The sequence below is a fragment of the Antechinus flavipes genome, chromosome 3 (assembly GCF_016432865.1).
Source record: "Antechinus flavipes isolate AdamAnt ecotype Samford, QLD, Australia chromosome 3, AdamAnt_v2, whole genome shotgun sequence".
Classification (NCBI taxonomy): Eukaryota; Metazoa; Chordata; class Mammalia; order Dasyuromorphia; family Dasyuridae; genus Antechinus; species Antechinus flavipes.
Window position 1 is genome coordinate 306,898,227 of NC_067400.1, and position 25,425 is coordinate 306,923,651.

Sequence of the window (25,425 nt, forward strand, 5' to 3'; positions counted from 1 at the left end):
TCAAAAGAGAATGGTGTCACAAAACATAAAGTATCAAGGAGAAGAGAGTGACAATATTAGATGCTTTAAAGAAGTCAAGATGGATGAGGATTGAGAAAAGGCCAATAGATTTGATAATTAAGAAACCATTGGTAACGTAAGAAGGTGGAGTTTCAGTTGAATAATGAAGTCAGAAGTCAGATTGCAGAGTTAAAAAGAGAGAAGAGAAAAGGTGAAGGCATTTATGGTAGACAGCCTTTTCAGTTTTAACCATTCAGGAAAGATATAGAACATTAGTGGATCAGCTGAGAGGTTTTTTTTTTTTGAGGATTGGGGAGCAGTAGACAAGCTGCCAGTATATAAGGAAAGACTGAAAGTAAGAGAATAGGGATGACAGAAGGGAAATCTGGATAAGATGCTCTGGAATGGCATCTCTTGTATAGGTAGAAAGGTTAACTCCAGAAAAAAGAAAGATCATTCATTTTGTAAAAAGGTGAAGGAGAAAATGGCAAGAAGAACCTGAGTGATGATATGAGATGAAGAGAAGGGAAGAAAAGGGAGCTCTTGGTGAGTGACCCTAATTTTTTCACTAAAATATGAGTCAAGAACATTGTGAGATAATCAACTCTGATTGACTTAGTTCTTCATAGCAATAAAATGATCCAAGACAAGAACAAAAAACTCAGGATGAAAAACACTATATTCAGAGAAAGAACTTACAATATTAATGTATATCAAAGCATACTATTTTTACTTTTTGGGGTTTTTTTCTTTTATAACATTACTAATTTGGATATATGTTTCACATGATTGCACATATATAATCTAAATCAAATTACTTGCCATTTTATGAAAGAGGAAGGAGAATTGATAGAGAAAATTTGAAACTCAAAATTTTATTTAAAAATGTTTTAAATTGTATTTCCATGTAATTAAAAAAACTATTTAAAATATGGGACAAAGTTCTCAAATGAGTGTGGGAAGAGTAGCTGTGGATGTTCTGGGAGGGATAGAAGGGTTTGTAAGAGCTACTGTGGTTAATGGAATAGTGAGTGAATATCAGAGGGGCAGAAATTCCTAGCAGCAGTGTGGATCTAATTGATGTTATGTAACATTACTTTTGTAATGGACTCAGGTAGAATAGTTGCATGATTTTCTCCAACTTCATTCAGCAGCATCTGTGTGGGAGTGAAAGCAGTGAATGGGAGTACTTAAGGCTGAGGCTTGACAGTGGTGATATGATAAGGGGGTAAGGGATTTAAAAGATGTATTGAACTTATTCACTCAGGTGTCATGATGGGGAAAGGAAGAATGTGTGGCTAGTGTAGGAATGATGGCCCGAGAGAGAACTGAGGTTTTGAGGAACTAGAGGAAAAAATTGAGGTTTTAAGGTTATGCTGTGCAGAAGAAAAGTTGAGTTTAGTATAAGAAGGCATAGGCCTTGGTAGAAAAGCTAATAGATTGGGATCAGATAAAGGAACTGCAGAATCCATAAACACAGAGGAGGTACATTTGTGGGTGATTGAAAATCAAAAGTATGGTCAACTTGTTGGGTGTTTGAGGTGAGGTGAAAGAGCTTGTGGAAATCAGCAGGTTGAGGAACTTGGAAGTTTGGCTGTTTGAAGATATATCAATATATATATGCTGAAATCCCCTGGTATGAGAGGAGAGAAAGATTGTGAGCCAGGCACTGAATTCTTCAAGGAAGGAAGGGGAATGTCTTAGAGTTCTGAAGACAACAGTTACCAGGATTTTGATTGAGTAATAGATGTAAATTGTATGAATCTCAAAGGAGGAAAGGTTACTTAGTGATGGTGATAAGGGGGAAAAAATGTAAGTGGAAGTGGGGAACTAGGAAAATTCCAATTCTCTTACCTCAACCAATGAACTGAGGAGAATGAGTGAAAGTGCATCTAGTCCTGGAAAGGATCAGAAGGATCCTTTATTAGGAGGAATCCTGATCTCAGTGAGAGACAAAAGATGGAAGGAATGAGAAAGGAAAGAGATTTATGAGGATTGAAATCAAGAGTTGGAACAGAAGGGATGGTGATAACCTCCTGCCTCAAGGCAGGAAACCAGGTTGGAAACTTGATAGAATGGTACCCTTTCCCCATACCTCGACAATGGGTATCTGGTAAAATGGAATGGTGCTTTTTCCCTTTCCCACAGAAGGCTGGAGAGAACAGACAGGAGAAAAATGGGATATGAAGGGGGCCACCTCTCCAAGTCATAATTCCTCTCACCTAACCTGCCTAGGGCCTTAAATGTATAATCTTATTTAAGTCTCATTGTGAGCTAGAAAGGATACTACAATATGTAATATTGTAATGTATTGTAATAAAAATGTACTCCTACATTACAGATAAGGGAACTGAGGTTTACAGAGATGAAGTGACTTTCTTGGGGTCACACAGCTAGTAAGTGCTGGAGTTGGCATTCAAATGCAGATTTCTCTTGAATCTAAGTTTAGCATTCTTAACACTTCATCAGGGTGCCTTTCAAAATTCATCAGTTTTAAAAGCTGCCAAGAGGTTGAGGTGTTTGAGAACTGAAAAAAGGGTCATTGAACTTGGTGATTAGGGTGTCTTCAGTGAAAGCAGCTTCAGCAGAGTGAGGGGTGCAAGATGCCAGAAAAAGTAAGTGATGATGAAGAAGTTGATATAGTCAGCAGATACAATTTTTTTCCCAAGAAGTTTAGCTGTGAGAAGAAAAATAGGACAATGGCTGATGAGGCTAAAAAGGGTCAAAGGAAGGCTTTTGTAAGTTTGGGAAACCCTAAACATGTTAGTAAGCACAGCCAATGGTTAAAGAAATGCTGAAGATCCATGAAAAAGAGGATGGATATAACGTCTGGAAAATAAAGTTGGGAAGGAAGGGGCTTAAAGGGTTAATACGAATTCCCCCCGCCAAAAAAAATTTTTTTTTTCTTCTATGACTAAAGGGTAAAAAGGACTGTGATGACTTTGAGAAGTTCTGAGGACTGGAGGAGGTGGTCACCTCAATTTTCTCAGTGAAGTTATCAACTCTTAAGTATGAGAGATGGGGAGGGGAAACTCAGGATGGAAGAATAGGAAACAAGAATTTTGGAATGCAAAGTGTGAGGAATGAGAATTTACAAGGGCGAAGTAAGATTGAAGAGTAGTAGGAAGGATCTAGATGAAGTTATGTGACATGAGGCTGTAGAAGGTGAAGTCACCTTCCTTTTGCAGTCCTCCCTATTGATTCTCAGCAATCTTGGAACAGAATAAAGAAATCATTTGGTGGGAAGCACACAAAAAGAAGATTCACAGGTTGGGAATGACTTAAGTTTAATGGAGCAAGGGATTCTAAAGAATTAGTGAATTATCAAAGTATAAAAAATGGTGTAATGCCAAAACTGGGAATGGGGGCAATTAAATTTATTGAAAAATTACAAGTTTACCATAAAGTAGGCTGACATTCCTGGGGATGTGTTTCTAAAGCTTGGGGTCACTGGGATCTGCTAACTTAAGTTGGCAGAAGTAAATGAGGCTTAGACAGGTTGAGTGATTTGCTCAAAGATATGCAGGTAGCCAGTGACAAAGACAAAATTTCAGCCCAGGTTCTCTAACTCCAAATCTAGAATTCTTTTCATTATATCACTCTGTCTCCCCATTTTCTTCAGTCATCAGTCAGAAGTGGCTAACTCTGCACAGCAATCATGTAACCATGGTATTTAATAGTATGCTTCCACAGGGCTTTATACATGTCAAATATCTTTATATGTATTATGCCATTCAAAAGCTTGAGACTTTCAGATTTAGTTCCAGGAAGAGGGTGGAAAAGAAGGAAAGAAAACCTCCCTAGTGAACTTATCTACTGCCAAAACAATCTTGTAATTAAAATTGTCCTTCTCCAATCCTTTGATTCCACATAGTCCAAGGTCTGACCAGCTTTTGTGTCTGCCATCTGTGGCAGTGGGAGAGGCAGGAGACAATAAACTGCTTTAGATTATGAGTTTCTAACTCATTCTATTGCTAGAATAGTGCCATGCACCATGCTTAAAAATAATTTTGATGAAGTCTTTTCTAAAGATCCAAATGAGGTAAAAAGATGTGCTATATGGAAGTTTACCATGTGATTCAGACCTTTGCATGTAACTTTTCATTTTAGAAATGTCAGAGGACAGCTATTTCTAGGAATGGTGACACCTGTTCACATAATTTAGCAACAAGCTGAGTTTGTGTTTTAGGGTTCTTTTAAACTTTGTGGTAATAATATATTATTAACTCAGCAAGATTGAGTAAAAGCTCGGAGTACAGCCACAAGATTTCTTTTGAATTATGGTGACTTTTTTATTTGTAAAGCTAAAAATTAAAAAAAAAAACCATAATGGTACAGATTGTTCTTAATAATACAAGGCCAAGCAATCTGGCTTAATTAGAGAAAATCACCCACCATCCAACTGATAATTTTGAACATTTTCAAGGCACAATATTCTTAGTATACTTAACTGTTCTTAGTAAACCAGTTCCTATAATTAAATAATCAGCGAACATCTAAAGATTCCACATTCTCATTGGTATGTATTATATTTTTCATCTAAGAGAATATTATGGTTTTTTTGATTACCAGTTTTGGATATGATAACCTTTTATATTCATTTGCTTTATTTTTTGATAGCATTATCCTTTGTTGATGAAATTTTCTCTTCTTGGTCACAGTTTTTTGGAGATGATTAAATCTAAAAATTAACACTTCAACAAGGTTTTCATGAACTAAAATATCTTAAACAAATTAACATCTTAAGACTGCTTTCATTTTTAAGAGAACTAGACAACGCAATATGGAATCTTTTGTTAAGTGTTGAAAGGATTTCCTATAGTAATCATACTTGTCACATCAAGCCAAAATTTAAGTATTAAAAAAAATAGAATAAATAAGCAAAAAAAAAATACCTCTTCTTTTTTGGTAGATGAATTTTGGGATTTCTGTTTTTCCCCATTTCTTATGTCACAAGATTCATTTGAACTAAGTTTCCCCAGGGATGCTGCCTTTAGCAACTCATTTATTTTCTTCCGAGTTTCTTCCTTTTTCAATTCTTGCTGTCTCCTTCCACGTTCTTTTCTATGTAAGTGTTGCCAATGCATAAAATAGTGTCCTACAATTCTCCTCCAGTTGAAATCTGTTGCCAGTTGTTGTTTTCTAGATAATAAGACATAAGAGTGCTGAAACTCAGTTTTATGTTCATAAAAAGATCACATAAAACACATGTCCATCAGGATGGACTATCCTGGATCATCTTATATATTCCCTCAGCTTAAGTCTCTTGCTACAAGAATAGAGCCATTAAGATATCCACTGTATGGGAAAAGGTGATTGTTTTATTAGAATAAATTATAAAAAATATATTTAAAAGTTCTTTGTGATTACTGTGAATAACTTGAAATACACGACAGACAGGTAAAATAGTAAATAGAAATTTTGATGCTCCTTAATATATGCCAAGACAAATAGTATAAAAGGCATATTCAAATCAACTTTTGAAGGTAAATTCAAGAGTAAAAGTGAGTGCTAGGTAGTTGGAAAGAGAAAACAAGCCTAGGATCCTGCCCCCATAATGGTGCTTAGAGGAGAGACAGAAATCTGGGTCACTAAGTGGTTAAGTGAAGGGAAGGGAATAAGGTAAGGCAAGACTAAATGCTTTTGGTATAGCAGCAGAAGGAGGAAGTGTACCACATGCCAATTTCTTATTTTTACTAATTATTTTTGCTAACTACATACTAAAATCTGTTGTTTCTACCTGTTGAAAGAGTATAAATGCTATCCGCACCTTCTACCTTTCAAAATCTTTAATCAAAATTCCAAATGTCCCATTTTAGTTATGACAGGAGAGAAACAGGGTGAGTTCTATGATCAACTCATCTAACATTTTAAAAAGTGAGGTAAAAAGAGATGTTCAGATATAGTAAGAAAATTGAATATAAATGCTTAGAGAAAAAGAAAAACAACTACACTAATTATTAATATATTTTAAAATAAGTAAAAGAGGAAAAGAGTCATTTGGTTAAAGCTTTACAAAGAAAATAGGTCTCACTTCTATGAGTAACACTCTTATAACTTGGCACATTTACTTCCCTTATCCTTCGGAACAGCTTTTCTCTTTATTTGTTGACTTCCTACAAAGCCCAACTCCTTTATTAAGCCTTTCCTGGGTTTTCTAATTGATAACAAAATTCCTTAAAGAGTGGGGCCATTTATTACATAAATTTTACATACCCCATTTTTAAGGCTAGAGTTATACTTAATAAATATTTATCATGTCATCAAATTATAATTGCCTTGAGCTTTGCCAGAAAAAGAAAATTTCTTTAAAGGTAAATAGGTTCTATTAGAACTATCCTGTACCACCAGTCCACAGAGTCTCCAAATGCTTTGCTCGTGCACTCCTATCATTACAGCATTTCAGAGTATGCTACATATTTAAATTTGTCATTGTTCAATTGTTTTTCAGTGTTGTCTGATTCCTTGTGACCATACTTGGGGTTTTCTTGGCAAAAATGTTGGAGTGGTTTGCCATTTCCTTCTCTAGCTCATTTTATTGAAGAGGAAACTGAGGCAGACAGGGTTAAGTGACTTGTTCAGGAATACACAACTAATAAGTGTCTGAGATGTATATTTGAACTCAGTAAAATGAGTCTTCTTGACTCCACACCCTGGTATATTTAAATACAGCATACTTATGCAAATACATAAGTCATTATGTACACTTTTATTACTTATATATGAGACATACATCCTACTGTACCAATAATTATTTTCACCATATAATTTATACAAAACAGTTTTAAAGGATGAGATAAAGATTAAATAGCATTTGATTCTAGATTCAGTAGGGAGCTATGAAGTTTGTCACAACTCGATCCATATCTACAACCCAATTAAAATCTTGAGAGCTGTTTGTCCACAGATATCTAGAATACTCCCCTTCTTTCCTTAATGAATTCAGCTCCTGGTTCATAATTTTTCTCTGCTCCTTATAACTTCTTCCTTCTAGTTTTGAAGGAACTTCAAGATATCTATATTTACATATTCTCCCTCAAACACCCAAGTATCACCTTTCTTCAGCTTAATCACTTCCCATGCTCTATTCCTCCACCCTTTTCAGATACATGGTTATGTCCTTGATCTTGCAACCACCCATAAATGCAACACTTTTATGTTCTTGAACACTGAAATTCTCTTATCTGATCACACTCTATTATCATTCCCTTTCTCCATCTGCTTGGCAATCCCTAATTCTGTTCTTCATCCACAATGTAACCTCCAATCCTTCAACCCTTCAATTCTTTCCCAGGCATTTCCCTAGTATTTTCTATTCCCTTCTACATCTTGACTCCTTGTTGACTCCAGCCCAACTATACTTTCCTCTTCTTGGTAGTGATGAGATAACCCATTTTACCTTGCCAAGGCTCAGTCTTGGATGACCCCCAAAACATTGTCTGTTTTGATACATGTATTGTTGAACTAAACTGAAGAAAATCACAAAACTATGCTGACTGATTCACTACAAATTTATGTTCCAAAACCTCAAATGGTTCCTCTTTGCTGTAAGGCAATCCTTCTATACCTTCCTAATAAACCCACTATCACATTCACCACTATGATTCTTCCACACCTTTTCACTTCTCCTCAAATCTACCCCTGACACTCCTTTCCTCTGTTCACTCAACCTTGCCTCATATTTTATTTATTTAAAAAATTTTATATAAAGTTTTTTATTTTAAAAATACATGCATAGATAATTTTCAACTTTCACTCTTGCAAAACCTTGTATTCCAATTTTTTCCTTCCCTTCCTCCCATTCTCTCTCCAGATAACAAATAATCCAATATATGTTAAATATGTGCAATTCTTCTACACATATTTTCACAATTATCATGCTGCACAAGAAAAATCAGATCAAAAAGGAAAGAAAATAAGAAAGAAAGCAAAAAGCAAGCAAAACAACAACAACAAAGTGAAAATACTATGTTGTAATCCACACTCAGTCTCTACAGTTCTCTCTCTGGGTGCAGATGGCCCTCTCCATCACAAAACCATTGGAACTTTACCTCAGATTTTATTGAAAAATTTTAAGCCATTCTGAAAAAGCTCTCTCTTTCCCTATCTCATGATCCCACATCATCCAGATATCTTGTTATCTTCCTCCCTGTCTCATATGGTTCTTTTCCTTGCCAAGGCAAATGCCTCTACTTGCATAGGTGATGCTCTTTCATTCCATCTTCTTCTGCAAATTGCCTCCTATCTCACCCCCACTCCCTCATTTCCATCTTTCTCTGTCTACTAGTTGCTTCTCTATTGCTTATGAACATATCCTTGACTCTCCTATTCCTTCACTTGATCCTTTCTTCCTCACTAGCAATGATCTCTCCTTCCTTTTGTGGCTCAACTTTTTAAGAAGACTGTCTGCAACAGGGGGCTTCCATTTTCTTTCCTATCATTCTCTTCTTGACTCTATATAGTCTGGCTTTTGACATCATTCAATCAAAACTGTTCTCTCTAGAGATGTTAATATCTATTAATTGACAAAGCCACTTATCTTTTTCTCAGTTCTTATTCTTTTAGATCTCTCCTACCAGCCTTTGGCATTGTTATCTGCTCCTAATTTCTTTGCTGACCCAGATTCCCAAATCCAATTGCCGATCTGATAGAAGTTCCATAACTATCTTAAACTCCATTTATCCAAAACTGAACTCATTTTCTTTCCTCCCAGATCCTCCCCTTTTCCTAAATTCCTTGTTATTGCTGCAGGGAACACCATCTTCCCAATCCCTCATGTTCACGATTTAGGTTAATTTTTGACTCCTCATTCTTTTTTTATACCTCACTCTAATCTGTTGCTAAAACCTGTTGATTTCATCTTCAATGCATCTCTTACATACTCTCCCTTTTGATTAGGTATTGCTCTCATCAATAGCCTGCTAGTTGGTCTTCTTGTCACAAGAACTTCTTCCAAACCATTCCCCACTGGTGACAAAGTGATCTTCCTAGAGTGCAAGTCTGACCATGGGATGACCCTTCACCCACCATTCAACAAGCGCCTTATCACCTTCAGGATCAGGTAGAAAATTGTTCAGAGGTCTTCTTTACCTGGCCCATTCTACCTTTCCAGATTTCTTACCTGGTACCTCCCCCCATACTCTATGATCCAGTAAACTAGTCAACAGTCTTCCTCAATAGTCAACAAGCTAGCCACAGCATTCCCATTTGGGTTATTTTTCCGGTCAGCCCCCATGCATGGAATATTTTCTTTTCTCATCTCTACCTCAGATTTCTCTGACTTCTTTAATGTCCCAGCTAAAATCCCACTTTCTACAGGAAGCTTTTTCCAATTTCATTTAATTCAATTATCTGCTCTCTTTTGATTGTTCCCAGTTTATCCTGTGTATAGCTTGCTTGAAAATAGTTGTTTATATTTCTCTCCCATTATATTGCGAGCTTCTAAAAAATGAGGGACTTTTCCTTTATCTTTCTTCAAATCCCTATCCCTTAGCACAGCACTTGGAACAGGTGATTAATATTTGTTTATTGATCGACAACAATTTGCAGTAGAGGTAGAAGGAGTTCTATCTCCGGAAATCTTCTGCTGATGAAATGACTGGTCTATTTTTAAAAAAATCTTTTATGCCACTTATTAAGTGTAATGTAAGTTTCATTAATACTATGCTATATCCTTACATTTGCCATATAGTTCCCTATTCTCCTTTGGGGAATTTGTGGTTTCCATTCTTTTGAGATTTTGATGTTCCACATTTTACTGATATATAATGGAAGGATATGGTTGTTAAAAAAAAAAAAAAAGTGGGATTGTGTGTCAAGGAACAGCTTGGAATCATTAAAAGCACTGTGAAGCCTTGAAGACCAGCCAATAAAGAAAAGAAAGGAAAAAGTACAGCCTGGTACAGCCCAGTTCCCCCAAAAGCCACAGCAAGAATGGACCAAAATGAATACGAGACCATTGATAAAGTAATTCAAAGGAGAAGAAATCAAATTAGAACTTAAATCCTGAGTTTCAGACTTGTTTCTCCCTAGGCTAGTTGTTTAAGGTTTTCCAGCGAGAGCAAGATCTCAAAGACAGCCCTCAGACCTCCCAAAGAGACCAGAAGCACCAATGCTGCCCAGAGAAAATCACCAGAAGAATGACTAAATGAGAAAAAGATGAAGACTTACTGTGAAGCCAGGGATGCCCAAGTCCCAAACCCAGAAACAGAGTTAACTCCAAAAATCTAGAAGAAAAGCCTCAAAGGAAAATACAGTTGTTTGCAAGACCAGTTAGAATTCCTAGAAGAAATTATTCAGGAGTTTAAAAATGAACTTAAAGTGATCTTATAAATGATAATGATAGATTAAGGAATTAAAAAAGAAATGAGAGCTAGGGAGGAAACACATGGGAAGAGAATTAACAGCCTAGCATAAAAGTTTACAAAATTGTATTCAAGGGCAGCTAAGTGATGCAGTGGATAAGATGCCAGTACTGAGTCAGGAGGACCTGAGTTCAAATGTGAACTCAGACACTTAATACTTTCTAGCTGTATGACCCTGGGCAAATCACTTAACCCCAATTACCTCAGGGAAAAAAAATTGTATCCAAATAATAGACTTTCTGAAAATTAAAATGAAGCAAATTAAACTCAATGACTCCATGAAACAAGAAATGTTACAGTAAAAAAAAAAAATGAAAAAAAAATAGAAGAAAATATAAGGTGTCTCATGTAAAAAACAATGTATCTGAAAAACAGTTTAAAGAGAAATAATTTAAGAATCACTCCACTGGATACATTAAAATCATAACCAAAAAAATCTGCACATTGTACTTCAAGAAATCATTATGGAAATCTATATTAGATTTCTTAGAACTTAGAACCAGAGAGGTCAAATTAAAATAGAAAGAATCCACTGGTCCTCTCTGGAAAGAAACTCTAAAATGAAAACTTGCAGGAATGCCAGAGCCACAATCTAGAGCTTTAAGGCCAAAGAAAAAATACTGCAAACAGTCAGAAAAAAATAATTCAGGTAGTAAGAAGACAAGTAAAATCACCACAATTTAGCAGCTACTATGATAAAGGAAGAGAAAGCATGGAATACAATATTCTAAAAGACAGAAAATTTGGAGGTTTTTCAACCAAGAATGACTTACCCAGAAGTATTTTTTTGGTATATATATATAATTTTACTATTTATTAAAGATGAAAGCAAATTTGCATACTAAGGAAATGAATGTGCTTGTTTATTTTTACATAAAGAATTAAATCTTAGGGAATCAACTAGGTGGGGCAGTGGATAGAACACTAGCTTTGAAGTCATGAGGATCTGAGTCGCTTAATCCCTCCCCTCCCCAAAAAAGAATTAAATCTTAGAAGAGTATTTGATATCTTTTCATGACCCTCATATTCAGTTATGTGACCTTATATGGGGTTGTGATCCAGTTTTAAAATTTTAATAATAGCTTTTTATTTTCAAAATACTTGCAAAGATGGTTTCAAACATTTACACTTGCAAAACCATGTGTTCCAAAATTTTCTCTCTCCTTTCTCCCTCTCCTCCTCCCGGAGATAGCAAATTTGACCAAGATAGGTCAAACATGTACATTTTTAAAAAACATATTTCCACATTTATCATATTGCATAAGAAGAATCAGATCAAAAAGGGAAAAGAAAGGAAGCAAATAACAACAAAAAGGTGAAACAACTATGCTGTAATCCACATTCAGTTCTCATAGTTCTCTTTCTGGATGCAGATGGCTCTCTTCATTACAAGTCTATTGGAATTGACCCCAGAAGTAATTTTAATGAAAAGGTTAGAGCTGAATATATAAAAGTGTTAAGTGTTTGAGGCCAAATTTGAATTCAGGTCTTCCTGACTTCAGGGCTGGTACTAGCTGCCCCTGATTTTGCTAATTTTATGTTGCAATAGTTCATTTATGTTTTCTTGTGTTTCCTATATTCTTCATACTCATTGTTTTTTTAGCATAATATTTCATCACAATTATTTATTTATTTAGTCATCACCCATATATTTTGTTTACAAGTTTTTTTTTTTTTTTTTTTTTTTTGCCACTGCAAAAAGTATATTACAAATAATTATTTTGATGTATAGAGGATCTTTCTCTTTCTCTTTGACCTTGGTATATAGAAATATACAGAAGCTCTGGGTCAAAATGTAAAGACATTTTAATCACTTTCTTAGCAAAATTACAAATTGCCTTTTAGCTTTCACAGTTCTACCAATAGTCTACTAATGAGCTTGTTATTTCCACAACCCTCTAACAATGATTATTCATCTTTGCCAATTTGCTTCCTGGGTGTTGAAACCTCAAGAGTTTTGATTTGCATTTATCTTACTAGTTATTTGGAGCAATTTTTCATATGATTGTTAGTAGTCTGCAATTCCTCTTTGGAGCACTTTTCATTCACATTCTTTGGTCAAGATCTACCCATTGGAGAAAGTCTTGCCAAGTCTTCTGCAGACTCATTTTTCCCTCCATTGCCTTTTGCAATGACAATTCACTATCTGATGAGAAGAGAGCTTTTATAATCTTCTGCCATCTTTCTTCTGTAACATTTTGTAAATGAGTTTGTATTCTATATAGTGCTATATGTGGCTTTCTAGACTCTCCATTTGGTAAGGAGATCATGTATTTGTTTACTGATATGATTTTTGGGTTCTTTGGCATCCTTTTGATGGATTTTGCTTCTATCAGTTAAATTTCTATAGAAAAGGATGACGTCTTCAATATCTTTTATTTTTCCCATTTCTCAGTCACTCACTTGCTTTATTAGGACAGGTTGAAGCTACTGTCACTTCTTTCAGGTTCTTCTTACCTTGACCCTTTTCATTAGTTTGGTATTACTCTAGACTATGCTCTAACCAATCAGTGGTGTGACTGCATACAGACAACTAATTTGAAAATAACTTCCACATATATAATTAATTGTTTCCTGTCTGTTAAATAAGATTCAATTTTTTTTCCTACCTTTTTTTTTCTTTTCTTTTTTTGTGATGATGGTTTCTGGAGCTCAGCCTGCCCAGCACCTTCTAACTCCTTTCAAGAAGAAAATATTTATGATATACTTACTCTGAGAAGTCTACCAGTCCTTGGCTTCTTTTTCATTTCTTAATGCTGACCTCTATTTTCCAAAGTATTTTTTTAAAATCTCCTTTATATGTTTCCCTTCATAGTGAAATCAGTGCCTGTGCATTGGTGTGTATGCTACACTAGGTGGAGGGTAATGTCAAGTGCTTCACAGAATTACTTTCTCTCTTCATCTTTTATAACCAATGTTGATGATAATAAGTTATAATTCTCTTCACGGTCATTTTTAAACTTAGGCTCATCATTAATATTATAAGGCAAATATGACCAAGCGTCCCACAAGATGATGTTTCTTATTGGCTTTGAGAGTATGATTAAATCAATTCCACCAGTTCTGTCATTTGATACTCCAAAGGGTATCTGCAAAATATCCTTCCATTTGGCTGCACTTTCTGTATGACTTTTGGTTTCATTTATAGCAATACTGTAAATCAATATGGTAGTTTTATTTACATGATATTGTCAGTTTTATTTGTTTTGTTCCTTCAGTAATATATTGAGCCGTCGGACAAGGATATCACAAGTTAGAGTACTAATAGTTAATGTTTACAGGAGGGCTAAAAATTGTGTGATTTTTGTCATCCTCCCCCCTTACTCTGCCACAGATTGTAAAACAGGAGGAAGCCAGATAGGATTTAAGGTAAATTTGGATTTTTTTTTTTTTTTTTTTTTTTGTTTAGTGGGTTGCCATGATTCAATAAATCATCAAGCCACTTTGGACTCAGGCTGGTCTCCATGATGGTCTCCAAAGCTTTCTTGACAAGTAGAAGTTCCTAGAGCTTGTGCTCTGCTCCTAAGTAGCCTTAAGTATTTCTTAAGTAGCCTTCAAGAACTCAGCCTTCAAGTTGTATTGTGAAAATTCAAGTAGCCCCCAAAAGTGAGGCATCGAAGTAGGACTTTTGTGGAGAAAACCTACAAGTCATTATAAATACAGAGTGTTACAAAGATCACTTATCTTACCCTAGTGAGGGAAAATCATCAATTTCCACAGTATAGTAGCTGTAAGTTTCTCTCTGATTAATGTGAAATTTAATTTACATCAATCTGGCCTGGGAAGGGGGAGTGTGAAATTCACCTGATGTGTTAATTTCATCTTTTTTTTACAGTAGGAATTGCTGAAAGCAATCTTGGCCATCAGAAGAGGGATCATGTGGACTATATGAAAAGCAAAAATATTTCTGTAAATAAAAAAGACTAAATTAAACAGCAGGGGAAACAAATAGAAGGTCCGCTCAGTAAAAAGGATTGTAGCTCATTTAGGGATGGTTATCAATGATATTGGAACATCCAAATATATCCACATTTATCCCTTAAGTAGAAGAAGAAAAACGGAGGCTGGAAACCCAGAATACAATTGTATTCCTATCCATTTCTAGGTAATGTTGGATGCCTTCTGAACATAATATTTCCCATCTGCAAAGCAACGACTCTCCTGTCTAGCCACTAGAAAAGGCTGTTGTTGAAACTACCATTAATTCAAAGCAGGTAGGCTAAAAGTAAAGGGTATCCTGAAGATCAATAATTATTCAGGTATAGAATATTTCTTCCCCAAACACTCCGACCCAGTACTTCTCAAAAGCCAGTATGGGGTAACCATAGACAAAAATAACAAACGTCATGAAAATATAGAGGAAAAGAGAAAAGAAAAGAGGGGAGTGGCGACAGATATACAGACAGAAACATAATCTGTAACAAAAATATATTGAAAAGAACCTGTTGCTATCCATATGAAAATGCTGAAATAGATAGTAGAGCACAGTGTTTTTACACATGGTAGGTGCCTGATGAATATTTGTGGAAGGAATAAGTGAATAGATGTCTATGACCCATAAATGGGTTCAGTAACAATTCAAACCCAACCTACCTTTTTATTTAACTTGACCTTTATTCTAGTGTCTATCATATTCAAGAGCATCTTGCTAGGGCCTGGGATACAATAACAAAAGCAACTTTTAAACTTCTCTCCAGTCAGACTAGCTTTCTCATTTTCCTCCAAAAATATCATGTCCATTTCTGAGTTCAAGCTTTTGCTCTATATGTGAGTTTCCTTTTGTCTCTCCTCCCCAAGTAATTTTGGATAAGAATACCTATGAAATTCTACTATCCCTCTGGGGTCCAGGCCTTGAACTAAAAAAATACAATAATATTGCAAATCATATTTCTCCAGTTCTGAACTCCCCCAGCTCTTGCTGCTATTGGCACTCAAATGTCACTTAGCCCACAAAGCCTCCTATTGTTAGTTAACTTTTCTAGTATTCTAGTCTTATCTCTGCTACCAGACTGTAAACTCCACAAGGGGAGGCACCTTGCATGAAACTTCCTGTGTCTTCCACAGTAGTGAACAGAAAAATTTACAAATAGAAGATGATCGCTATCTTTGGATTGGCACAATCCAAATGTTCCCAAGATAACATCTGGTTCTCACTCAAAAACAGGTAACAAAAATTAAATAGTGAATTGAGACTAAAGGTCATTGAGCTCACTGATTAAAAAAAAAACACAACAAAACAACTTTTAGGGGCATGTCAATTAAAAACCACCTCATTAATTCGTTCATTCAACCAACCTACAAACATTTACTAGAATTTATTAAAAACTAGTTAAAATTAAAACCTGTGCTGCTAATTTCTTTTTCCCTCTAATAAAGGAACCAGCAGGTAGAAATAATGAGCATCTGGGAGACCTGGCTTCCTGTTGTTCCTTTTTGTCTAGGTAAATTGGTCCTTATATTTCGGCAGCTACTATGGACCTTATTCCCCATAATTATCTTCACTTTCTCCAACATCTTCCAACTTTCTTTTCCCACTAGCTTTTTATTCTTCTCTTCCCACTAGCTTTTTATTCTTGGGTCTCCAAATATGCATAGATCTTTTCTATCTTAAAAAGAAAAAACTGAACCCTTTACTTGACTCTGTAGCACCTAAGTACTAGCATTATATTTATCTTCTTTCAGTCAATATTCTCAGTGATTTTCTCTATACCTGATGCTTCTGTTTCCTTCCCTATTATCTTTCATCCCTTTTGTTGTTCAATCATTTCAATTCCATCCAGATTTCTGTGATGCCATTTGGGGTTTTCTTGGTAAAAATATTGGAGTGGGTTTTGTCATTTTCTTCTTCAGCTTACTTTATGGATGAGGCATTGTAGCAAACAGGATTAAATGACTTTCCCAGGATGACATAGTTGGTAAGTATGGTAAGTATCTAAGGCTGAATTCAGGAAAATGAGTCTTTTTGACTCCTGCCTTGCACTTTATCCACTGTGCTACCCAGTTACCCCCTACAATCTGGCTTCTGTCCCTTGTGCTCTAAGACAACTCTTTCAAAAGTCAAGAACGTTCTAATCACCTATTTTAAAGATTTTTCTCAGTTTTCATTTCCCTCCACTTCTCTGAAGCGTTTGATTCTGTTTGCCATTTCAGTGGCTCCCAAATTTGTCTGTTTCTAGTCTCTTCCCTCTCCAATCTATCTTCCACACAGTTATCATGTTGATGTTCTTAAGTGCTGGTCTGCTCATGTAGTGTTAGTAACTCCCCATTGCCTTTATGAAAAAAAAAATACAAAGTGCTCTTTCTTTACAGTGGGGTCCCTCAATTATCTCCATAGATTGATAGCACATCACTCCTACTTAGCACTCTGAATTCTAGCCAAATTGTCCCACTGACTATAGGAACACTTCCATTTCTTGGCACCCCTCCCTTGAGCTATTGCTCTTCCCCTTCTCCATCCCTTCTCATCTCTACCTCTTAGAATCTTGAGCTTCCCTCAAAACATAGCTCAGTACTACCTTCTGCATGAAATCATTCTTGACATCCTGTCATCTTACCTTCTTTCCTCTCCATGCTTCCTACTTCTAAGAAGTCATCAAATTCGCTTGTATATTCTTTAACAGTGTGGTTCAAATTCAGACCATCTGTTCCATTCTTACAGCCACCCCTATTATATAGATAGTTACCACTTATTACCTTGTACCTGAACCATCATAAGAGTCTCCTTACTAGTTTCGTGCCTCCAGTCCTTTTTTCCCTTCTGTCTCTCCTCAATGCTATTCCAGGTTAATTTTCCTACAGCACTTTAGTTTTATGACTTGCATGCTCCAAACTCTTTCAACAGTTCTCAACTACCTAGAGGATAAAAACTAAATTCCAAAGCTTAGCATGTATGGGACAAACCAAGCTTTTTGACATTATTTCTTCCTTATCCAAACCCAGCTCCTATCTAATTGGCCTGCCTTTGTCCCTCCTAAAACTCTTTCCTCTTTTCCATTTCTATGTTTTTGCTCTTGCTATTCTCTTCCCCCATCTGAAATGATTTTGTACCTAATGAACTCCTACCTCATTCTTGAAGGCCTTTCTCCAAGCTTACTTCCCTCATGAAGTTTTTCATTGAAGAAATGTTTCCCTTTCCTCTATCCTACTATAGTACTTTAACTGATATTATTCATATGGTTGGTATAATTGTTCAGTTGTTTTTCAGTCAAATCCGGTTCTTCTTGACCCCATTTGAAGTTTTAGGGATACTGGAATGGCTTGCCATTTCCTTCTCCAGCTCATTTTACAGATGAGGAAACTAAGGCAGTTAAATGACTTGCCCAGAGTTACACATCATGTAAGCATCCAAGGCCAGATTCTAACACAGGAAAAGAAGTCTTCCTGACTCCAAATCCAGAACTTTATCTACCACATCAACTAGTTGCTTCAATTCATATGGTACTTATTAATCAATCATTGAGCATTTACCAAGTACCTACCATATATAAGGCAATATTTCAGGAGCTGGAGGGTGCAGAGATAAAAATGAAACTGTCCCAGCTCAGAGAGTTTATATTGTGGAGGAGATGTATATGAATGTATATATGAATATATATTAAATGAATACTTAAAATATAATTTGGAGAAGGCACTAGTAACTAGAAGAATCCAGAAAAGGCTCTCATAGCAGGTAGCTCTTTAGCTAAACTTTGAAGGACCTTTTTATAAGGATAGACTATTAGAAGCATGGGAGACAGCTGGTACAAAGGTCCAGAACTGGAAAATGGTCTGAGATGGATAAAGGGGAGTTATATATAATAAATCTGAGTAAGTAGCTGAGTTGTTAAGGGATTTCAACATAAAGCAGAGGTGTCTGACTTTGTTCCTAATGGTCAGAGGGAGCTAGCTAGAGCTAATAAAGTTCTAGAGGACTGGACTGGAAAGGATAGAGATTTGACGCAGGGATGCCGCAAATACAATATGCCTTGAATACTTCTAATCAAGTAGATTACAAACTCCTGAAGGACAGGAGAGTATTTCCTACTTCTTTACATTTCTTTCTGAGAGCCTAGCATGGTGCTTTGCATGTGATATTTGTTGAGCACATGAATGATATGATTTGAAAGATTTCCAAAGTTCTAGTTGGCCCCAAACTTGTTCCTCAGTTTGTTAATAAATGAAATCCCATTTATTAATCTTTAGTTAAGGCACTGCCTCCAGAAAAAAAAAACTTATTAAGCTGCAAATATGTTCCTGGGAAGGGGGTGACACATCAAATACAATGCTTACATTAGCAAGGCAACAAACCATGAAGCATTCAAGATAAATTAACTTTGATGGGAGTGGTATGGAAGTGGTACCCACTTGTGTCAGGGGTTGGTGATGATGATGAGGAAGAAATAAACATAAATATCTAGAACCACTAACTTGGGAAAGCAGGCTATACAAAGAGATGATGAATAATATTAAGAACCAGCTTTGTTTTTTCATTATTTTGTCTAGGATTGGCTGTCACAAGAATGGGAGAGGACATATCTAAAACATTTACACTATCAAGGGTCCTAAGAGATCCTAAAATAGAATACCAATTCTTTGGTTATACTAGAATTTATTGTTTGAGCACTATTTGCAATAAACTTTTTATTAAAAACAAAAAGTTTTATTTCAAAGTCTCATCACCATGAATACTCTTAGAACAGAAAGTTCAATTCACTTAAAAATGTCTCAGTTTAAATTACTATTCAAGTATATGAACTAGGTACTGGATATGTATATTCAAGAGAAAGAAAGGGAGAGGGGAAGAGAGAGAGAGAGAGAGAAAGAGAGAGAGAGAGAGAGAGAAACAGAGAGAGAGAGAGAAACAGAGAGATGAGAGAGAATCAAAGAATTTACAATCTAGAAAGGGAAAATAACAATAGTAATGATGTTGATACAGTCTAGAATATGATTACATGAAAAGTAAGGCATTTAAGAAAGAAAGGTTCACTCGTAGCCTGGAGGTGGGTAAGGTCAAGGAAAAATTCATGGAGGAGATGGTACCTAAACTGGTTCTTGAACAAAAAGAAGGAAGGAAACACACTTTGCTTTTGCCATACTCTTCCATTTGCCATTTTGAAATGATCTTCCCATATCCACCTAATAAAACCTTATACCATTCTTGGAGATTTCCAACCTCACCTCTTTCAAGAAATTTTGTAGTTTCATGGAATCAAGTGAAGACATAACAAAATAAGAGAAGAATAAGCAGTCTTGACTTCTGAATAGAATTCCTAAAGGTGAATGGTGAGATACAAGGATCAAAAGATAGAAAGGAGCCAGACTGTAAAAAGCTTTAAACACTATATTCAGTATCATAGAATTATAGATTTGGAAAGGAAATCATCTAAACAGAAATCCTCTCTAAGTATTCTGGTGAGGAGTCTCTCAACTTCTGCTAGTGAAGGGTATTTGAGGCAATTCCTGCTTTTGGAACGCTTTAACTGTTAGTTTCATCACACCTAAAAAAGCAATTTCCCTTTCAAGTCTATCTCAGATTCCTTATGTTCTTTCAGTGGTCAATTGAACTTCCACGTTCTGTGGAAAGCTTTCTTTGAAACCCCCAGGGGTTAGTGCCTACTACATATAGCCTTAGATAACCTTTTTTTTTTTCTTTATTTGTAGTCATCAGGCATTCTCTCTATAAAATGTTAAGGTCCCTGAAGGAAAAGGCCATTTTTCATTTTTCCATCTTTTTATATCTAGCACCTATCACAATAGTAAAGCTTTTGTTTGTTAAAGTGAACCATTGAATTTGTCCACTTGACCTACAGTCAGGAAAACTGGGTCCCAATTCTGGCTTGGCCATTTACTACCTATGTGACCACTATACCTTTATGGACTTTTGAAATCTCATGTCAAAATCTATGAAATTTCAGAAAAAGTCTGAAGGTTTTGTACCTGACTTGTTCCTTTATGGAAGCCTCCATGGTTTGAGTCTCTCGTGCCAACCTCTGAATTCTTGTGTAGTCCCTCCAAGCTTTTAGGAACTTCATCTGACATTTCCAATCTGCTAATACTTCAGCTTTCCTCATCTTAAGTTTGTGTTCAAAAACGACCTTCTTCCAGGCAGAGAAATGTTTTTGTAGGCACTGCATTGTAAACATTCCAAAAATCACATTTCAGGGTTAAAGAGAATCTTTAAAAAACGTTGTGTATATGTATATGTACACACCACACACCACACCACACACACACACACTACCCATTCAACATTCTCACTAGACTTTTTTTTTTTCTAATCATTTTCATGTAACACCTTTCTGCTAGAAGGTAGAGGAAAAACAATCATATACCAAAATTTATCCCTCAATTGAGAGAGGTTTTTTTCATGAATTACACTGTAATTTCTAATTCTCACTGAGACAGATAGGTAGACAGATGCTTATGGAATGTTCTCAGGGGCACTAAAAAGTCTGCCTCTCATAAACTAGTTTCCTTATGAGCAGCTTTAAGGTTTGAGATTCCTATTACTAGATTCATATTGTAGAGAGAGGATTAGATTTAGAATTGGAAATAAATTCTGGTCTTGGCTTTTCCAATTACTAGCTGTGTGATCTTGAATAAATCACTTAACCATTGTGAACTTCAGTTTATTCATCAGAAAAAAAGATGATAATGTAGTTCTCTTGTAGGATTGTGGGGGAAAGACTTTATGAACTGTAAATCACTGTATGTGTTATAACCCAATGTCTTACAACAGAAGTAGTATGGGATTTGGACTCAGAGAAACTCTATCCTATATTCTATAACTCTGTGACTTGGGTAAGGTATTGCAAGTCTAAGTTGGGCTTGTCTAAGAATACCCAATTTGTCTAACATACTGGCCTATTAGGTGGGTGTGGGCAAACCTCTTTGATTGACTTATCCAGTTCTAGTAGTTTTTCCTCCTCCTTCTTCTCCCCTCTTTGGAATTTTTCCTTCTTGCTGTATCTACAGTGTAGGCACTGAACTAGTACGAAGGGAGGACTTCCTTCCCCTTCTTTCTCTCTTTTACGCCAGCTCTGAGAAATGGGGCCATTTGCTTTGGCTCTGTGTAGCTTCTCCTCCTCAGTTTCAGGCAACAAAGGTGATTCTCACGGGGCTGAGGAATTTGATTCATGGTGATGACCTTGGAGCCAGGATTGCAGGCAGGATAGTGCAGTCAGCTTGCCCACCATAAAACCCCTGAGAATCTTGGTTGCCAAGAGGGTCTTGGATTTGGAACTGGCCTATGCTCTGGAGGAAGCAAGCTGAAATACGAACCTAATCACCATCCCTTCCCTCAGAGACTGAGGAAGCATGAAAGGAAGAGGATTATACCTTTTATGTGGTAGTGGGGAAATATATATTCATGATTATGCTGTTGAAGCAAATGTTTCTGTGTGAAAGCTAATTTCTTTCTTTTTTTTTGCTGAGGCAATTGGGGTTAAGTGACTTGCCCAGGGTTACACAGCTAGGCCTTGTTAAATGTCTGAAGTCAGATTTGAAATCGGGTCCTCCTGACTTCAGGGCTGGTGCTCTATCCACTGCACTACCTAGCAGCCCCAAAAGCTAACTTATTAATGATGAAATGGAACTGGGATATAGAGGACCATCCCCAAAGGTTAGTAGATAGGCAGTAGATAAAACACCAGCCCTGAATTCAGAGGACCATCTCCTACAATTGAAGGAATATCATCAGTGGGAACAAGAGCCATTTGCATCCCCCCAAAGCCTTAATGGAGAACCCTGGGGGATTAGTGAAATTCAATCCATCTGGCTTGCAGGTAGTGGAGGCTAGGTGGTCACAAGTATTATCTCCATATTCTGGGTGAGGAAATTGAGGTTCAGCTAAATTATGCAATGTGCCTCTGATAAATATAGGAACTGGATTCAGACCCTAGTTTTAGAATCCAAGTTAAGCTCATGCTTTATTATTGTTATTGTTTTTCAATAAGCAAGACTCACCAAAAATGAAAGAAAAGTATTTTCTTGATTTCTTAAAACCATTAAATTATTTTTGGATAACATTTTTTTCAGATTATCTGAGTTTAAATGCCTTTAGAAGAAAAGAAAATGAAGGATTTAGGGTTCCCTCCCTTAATCCCTTTTTTAAGAAACAAAGAAGGATAGGTCTATGTTCTATTGAGGAAAGAGGAAAGGATGTGGAATAGACATACTTTCACAGCCATTCTCTTTCTCTTCTTCCAAAAATTAGTTTATGAGACACTTTCCTATTTATTTCTCTCCCTCAGGTTTCCTTTTCAGAATTTGCAATATATGATGCTTTATTCTGTGTGTTTGCCTTGACTCACTTAGGTGCTTCCTTCATGTTTTTTTTAAGAACAAGTAGTCTCCTTTGGTAAGCACTGCTTCACCCAAGAGCAAAAATCGAAAACTTGATTTGCAAAGCAAATAGTTATGTCTACTCTTTCATTCAGTTCTTTGATTCTCTTGGCTTTTAAACAAGATTTCTTTTAAAAAATATTTTCCCAGTAGCCATCATCTCTGTAACATCACAGCTGTGCAAATGATTATGGCTTCATATGTGTGAATAAAGAGCAAACAAACTTGTGGGAAGAAATGTTTCTAAGTTTATGGCCACGGTATTTAAAAGGAAGAAAAGAAATAGCAAAAAGAGGGCTGTTCTGATGAAGAATGATTTCCAAGTGGGATGTTTTTCCCCCCTTTTGAGATCTTCCATGAGACATCATTTGGTCTTTTAAAGATTCCACTCAAGAGAACATATGACAGCTTACCCTGCTAAATTTATTACATGCACTGGAGTTGCCCTCATTCTGTTGGCAAGAGAAGCTCTTTCCTGAAGTGTAATCACACTGCTGTCACTGGAAATGATTGACGTGAGATAGAACAGCAATTTGCCATCTAATCTGTGTGGTAATTCTAACCCTGTCACTAGAGATGCTTAGTCTGATTAATGAAGTGGGTAACTCATCAGAATTCCTTAGCTATTTCCCTTTTGTCTCAAAGCTCAGTCGTAATTGCATCAAAATTCTCAGTCATGGAAAGATAAACAATGAATTGTAAAGAGGACAAAAATGTCAACAAGTTTACAACATATTTTTGCCAAACAGAACTATCTGTGGTGCAACTGGTGGTCTTATAGGGCTGAAAAAGGTCTCTCTCTCTCTGTCTCTGTCTCTATCTCTCTGTCTGTCTCTCTGTCTCTGTCTCTTTGTTTCTCTCTCTCTCTTTCTCTCTCTCTCTCTCTCTCTCTTTTTCTCTCTCTCTTTCTTGCTCTTTCTCATAGTCTGGGCCTTTCCTGCAGCCTATAAATATGTCCAGATCTTCCTGATCCTTAAGAAGTGCTTTCTGGTTATCATATTATGTTTCCTTCCATTCTCAACAAAATTCCCAGAAGAAGCTGTCGGCTGATTTCACTTTCTCTCCTTTCACTTCTCAACTTTTTACAATATAGCTTCAAACTTCATTGAAACTAAAACTGAGTTCTCCGAAGTTTCCAATGATACCAATTCTCAACCTGAATGGCCTTTTCTCAGTCCCCTTCCTTTTTGACGTTTACGTAGGTGCCTTGAGAACCATGTGGGTAAAGAACTCGGATACTATCCACCTGCCTAACACTGTTAGATGATGCTGTCCCAGAGGCTAACAAGGCATCCATCTGACTCCTATGGGGGGGAGGGATTGCACTTTTTCTTCTTTTTTTTTTTTTTTTTGGTGAGATTTGAACAATGGGGAAGGCACCTAATTTGTAGGAAGAAGGTGGATACTTTTCTGTAAAATTTTAGAGAACAGACTCCATTTATGATGATTTTTGAAATGTAGAATCTCATCAGGACAATTTAAGAAGCTGATGACAAGGAGAAAAATATCTAGGGATGTGTGATCATAAAAACCCACATGATATTCTGAAGAAAAGTAACACAGCTATACTGGAGCCCAACAAAGAAAAATTCCAGGGAAGCTGTCTTACTTTTCTATTAAGCACAGTCACAGGTTGTCATTGAGCAAAAATAAAATAAACAAAGAACATACCTAATAGCAACAAGAAACTGAAAATAGAAGACTCCATTACCATTTGAAACCTCTTAACATGTTACACATAAGAAAATACTACAGCTGTATGAACTCAGGCATTTTCTACATGGTCTATTTGATATTTCTCTGTAGTATGATTAGCAAAGAAGCATTTCTTGCATTTTCTCGCTAAGTGTGAGATAATATTACTCACTAAAGGATTACTCTCAAGTTCTTTTTCAGAAATGGTTTTGTTTCAGTGGTAGGAGGATGACTGGTAATTGAAAAAATCTGGGAATGAAGTTTGCTATGTAACTGGAGGAGGGGGGAATATTACTACAGTTATCATGGTCTCATCAGAAAGAAAAATAATAGAGGCTTTCTCTTTATATGCTCTTGTATTCCTATAGTTCACCTTCATGTCCTTTAAGTAAGCTCTGTGCAATGCTAACAATGATGCTTTGGGAACAATTATTTCCTTATCCTCTGACTTCTGCAAATGGCTCTCAACTTTCATTATTCTTTTCTAATTTCAGAAGTAGGATCACAGGCTTTTTAGACATCTTAAAGAAAACATAAAAACTTCATTCCAGAGTTGGGTGAGAATTAAGAAAGCCACATTTTAAATAGCTTAAGACTTTTCATGCACAGTCCCTTGTTGTTTTGCTAATTAGTAATGGCACTTCTGTGTGGATTTCTGGATCTCCCAGGGAGATTTCACTGCACGATCAAAAAAAGATGAGATAGGCTCAAAGTAGAATTCTTCTAACAGACATTTCTAATGAAAAAAAAAATCTGCAAATATAGTGTGGGAGAGATGCATAAATAGTATTGCACCTGGATCTATGTTTCAGTAAGATATCTTGCACTGTCTTCCTCAGAGTGAGTCTCATTTAACAACCTGGTCCAGATTAGAGAATGTTTGGGGACCAACAGAGAGAAAGAAGGCTAGGCCATAAACAAATCTGCAAAAACAAATAAACTACAAATCTGCCTCAGCATCTCCTAGAAACAACTTCTTGCAAATGCTATTGGTTTGGGGTTGTTAGAAAACCAGTTTGAGTTGACCATTTTTGGCCAACCTTGC

General features: G+C 36.2%; 1 protein-coding gene across 1 annotated transcript in view; it reads right to left on the bottom strand.

Annotated features, from left to right (window-relative positions):
• CCDC191 (coiled-coil domain containing 191) overlaps positions 1-25,425 on the bottom strand; it is a 93,647-nt gene that overhangs the window by 31,918 nt on the left and 36,304 nt on the right. Inside the window, 2 exon segments of the mRNA XM_051985317.1 lie at positions 4,896-5,142; positions 20,280-20,470. Of these exon segments, the coding sequence (XP_051841277.1) occupies positions 4,896-5,142; positions 20,280-20,470 (438 nt within the window).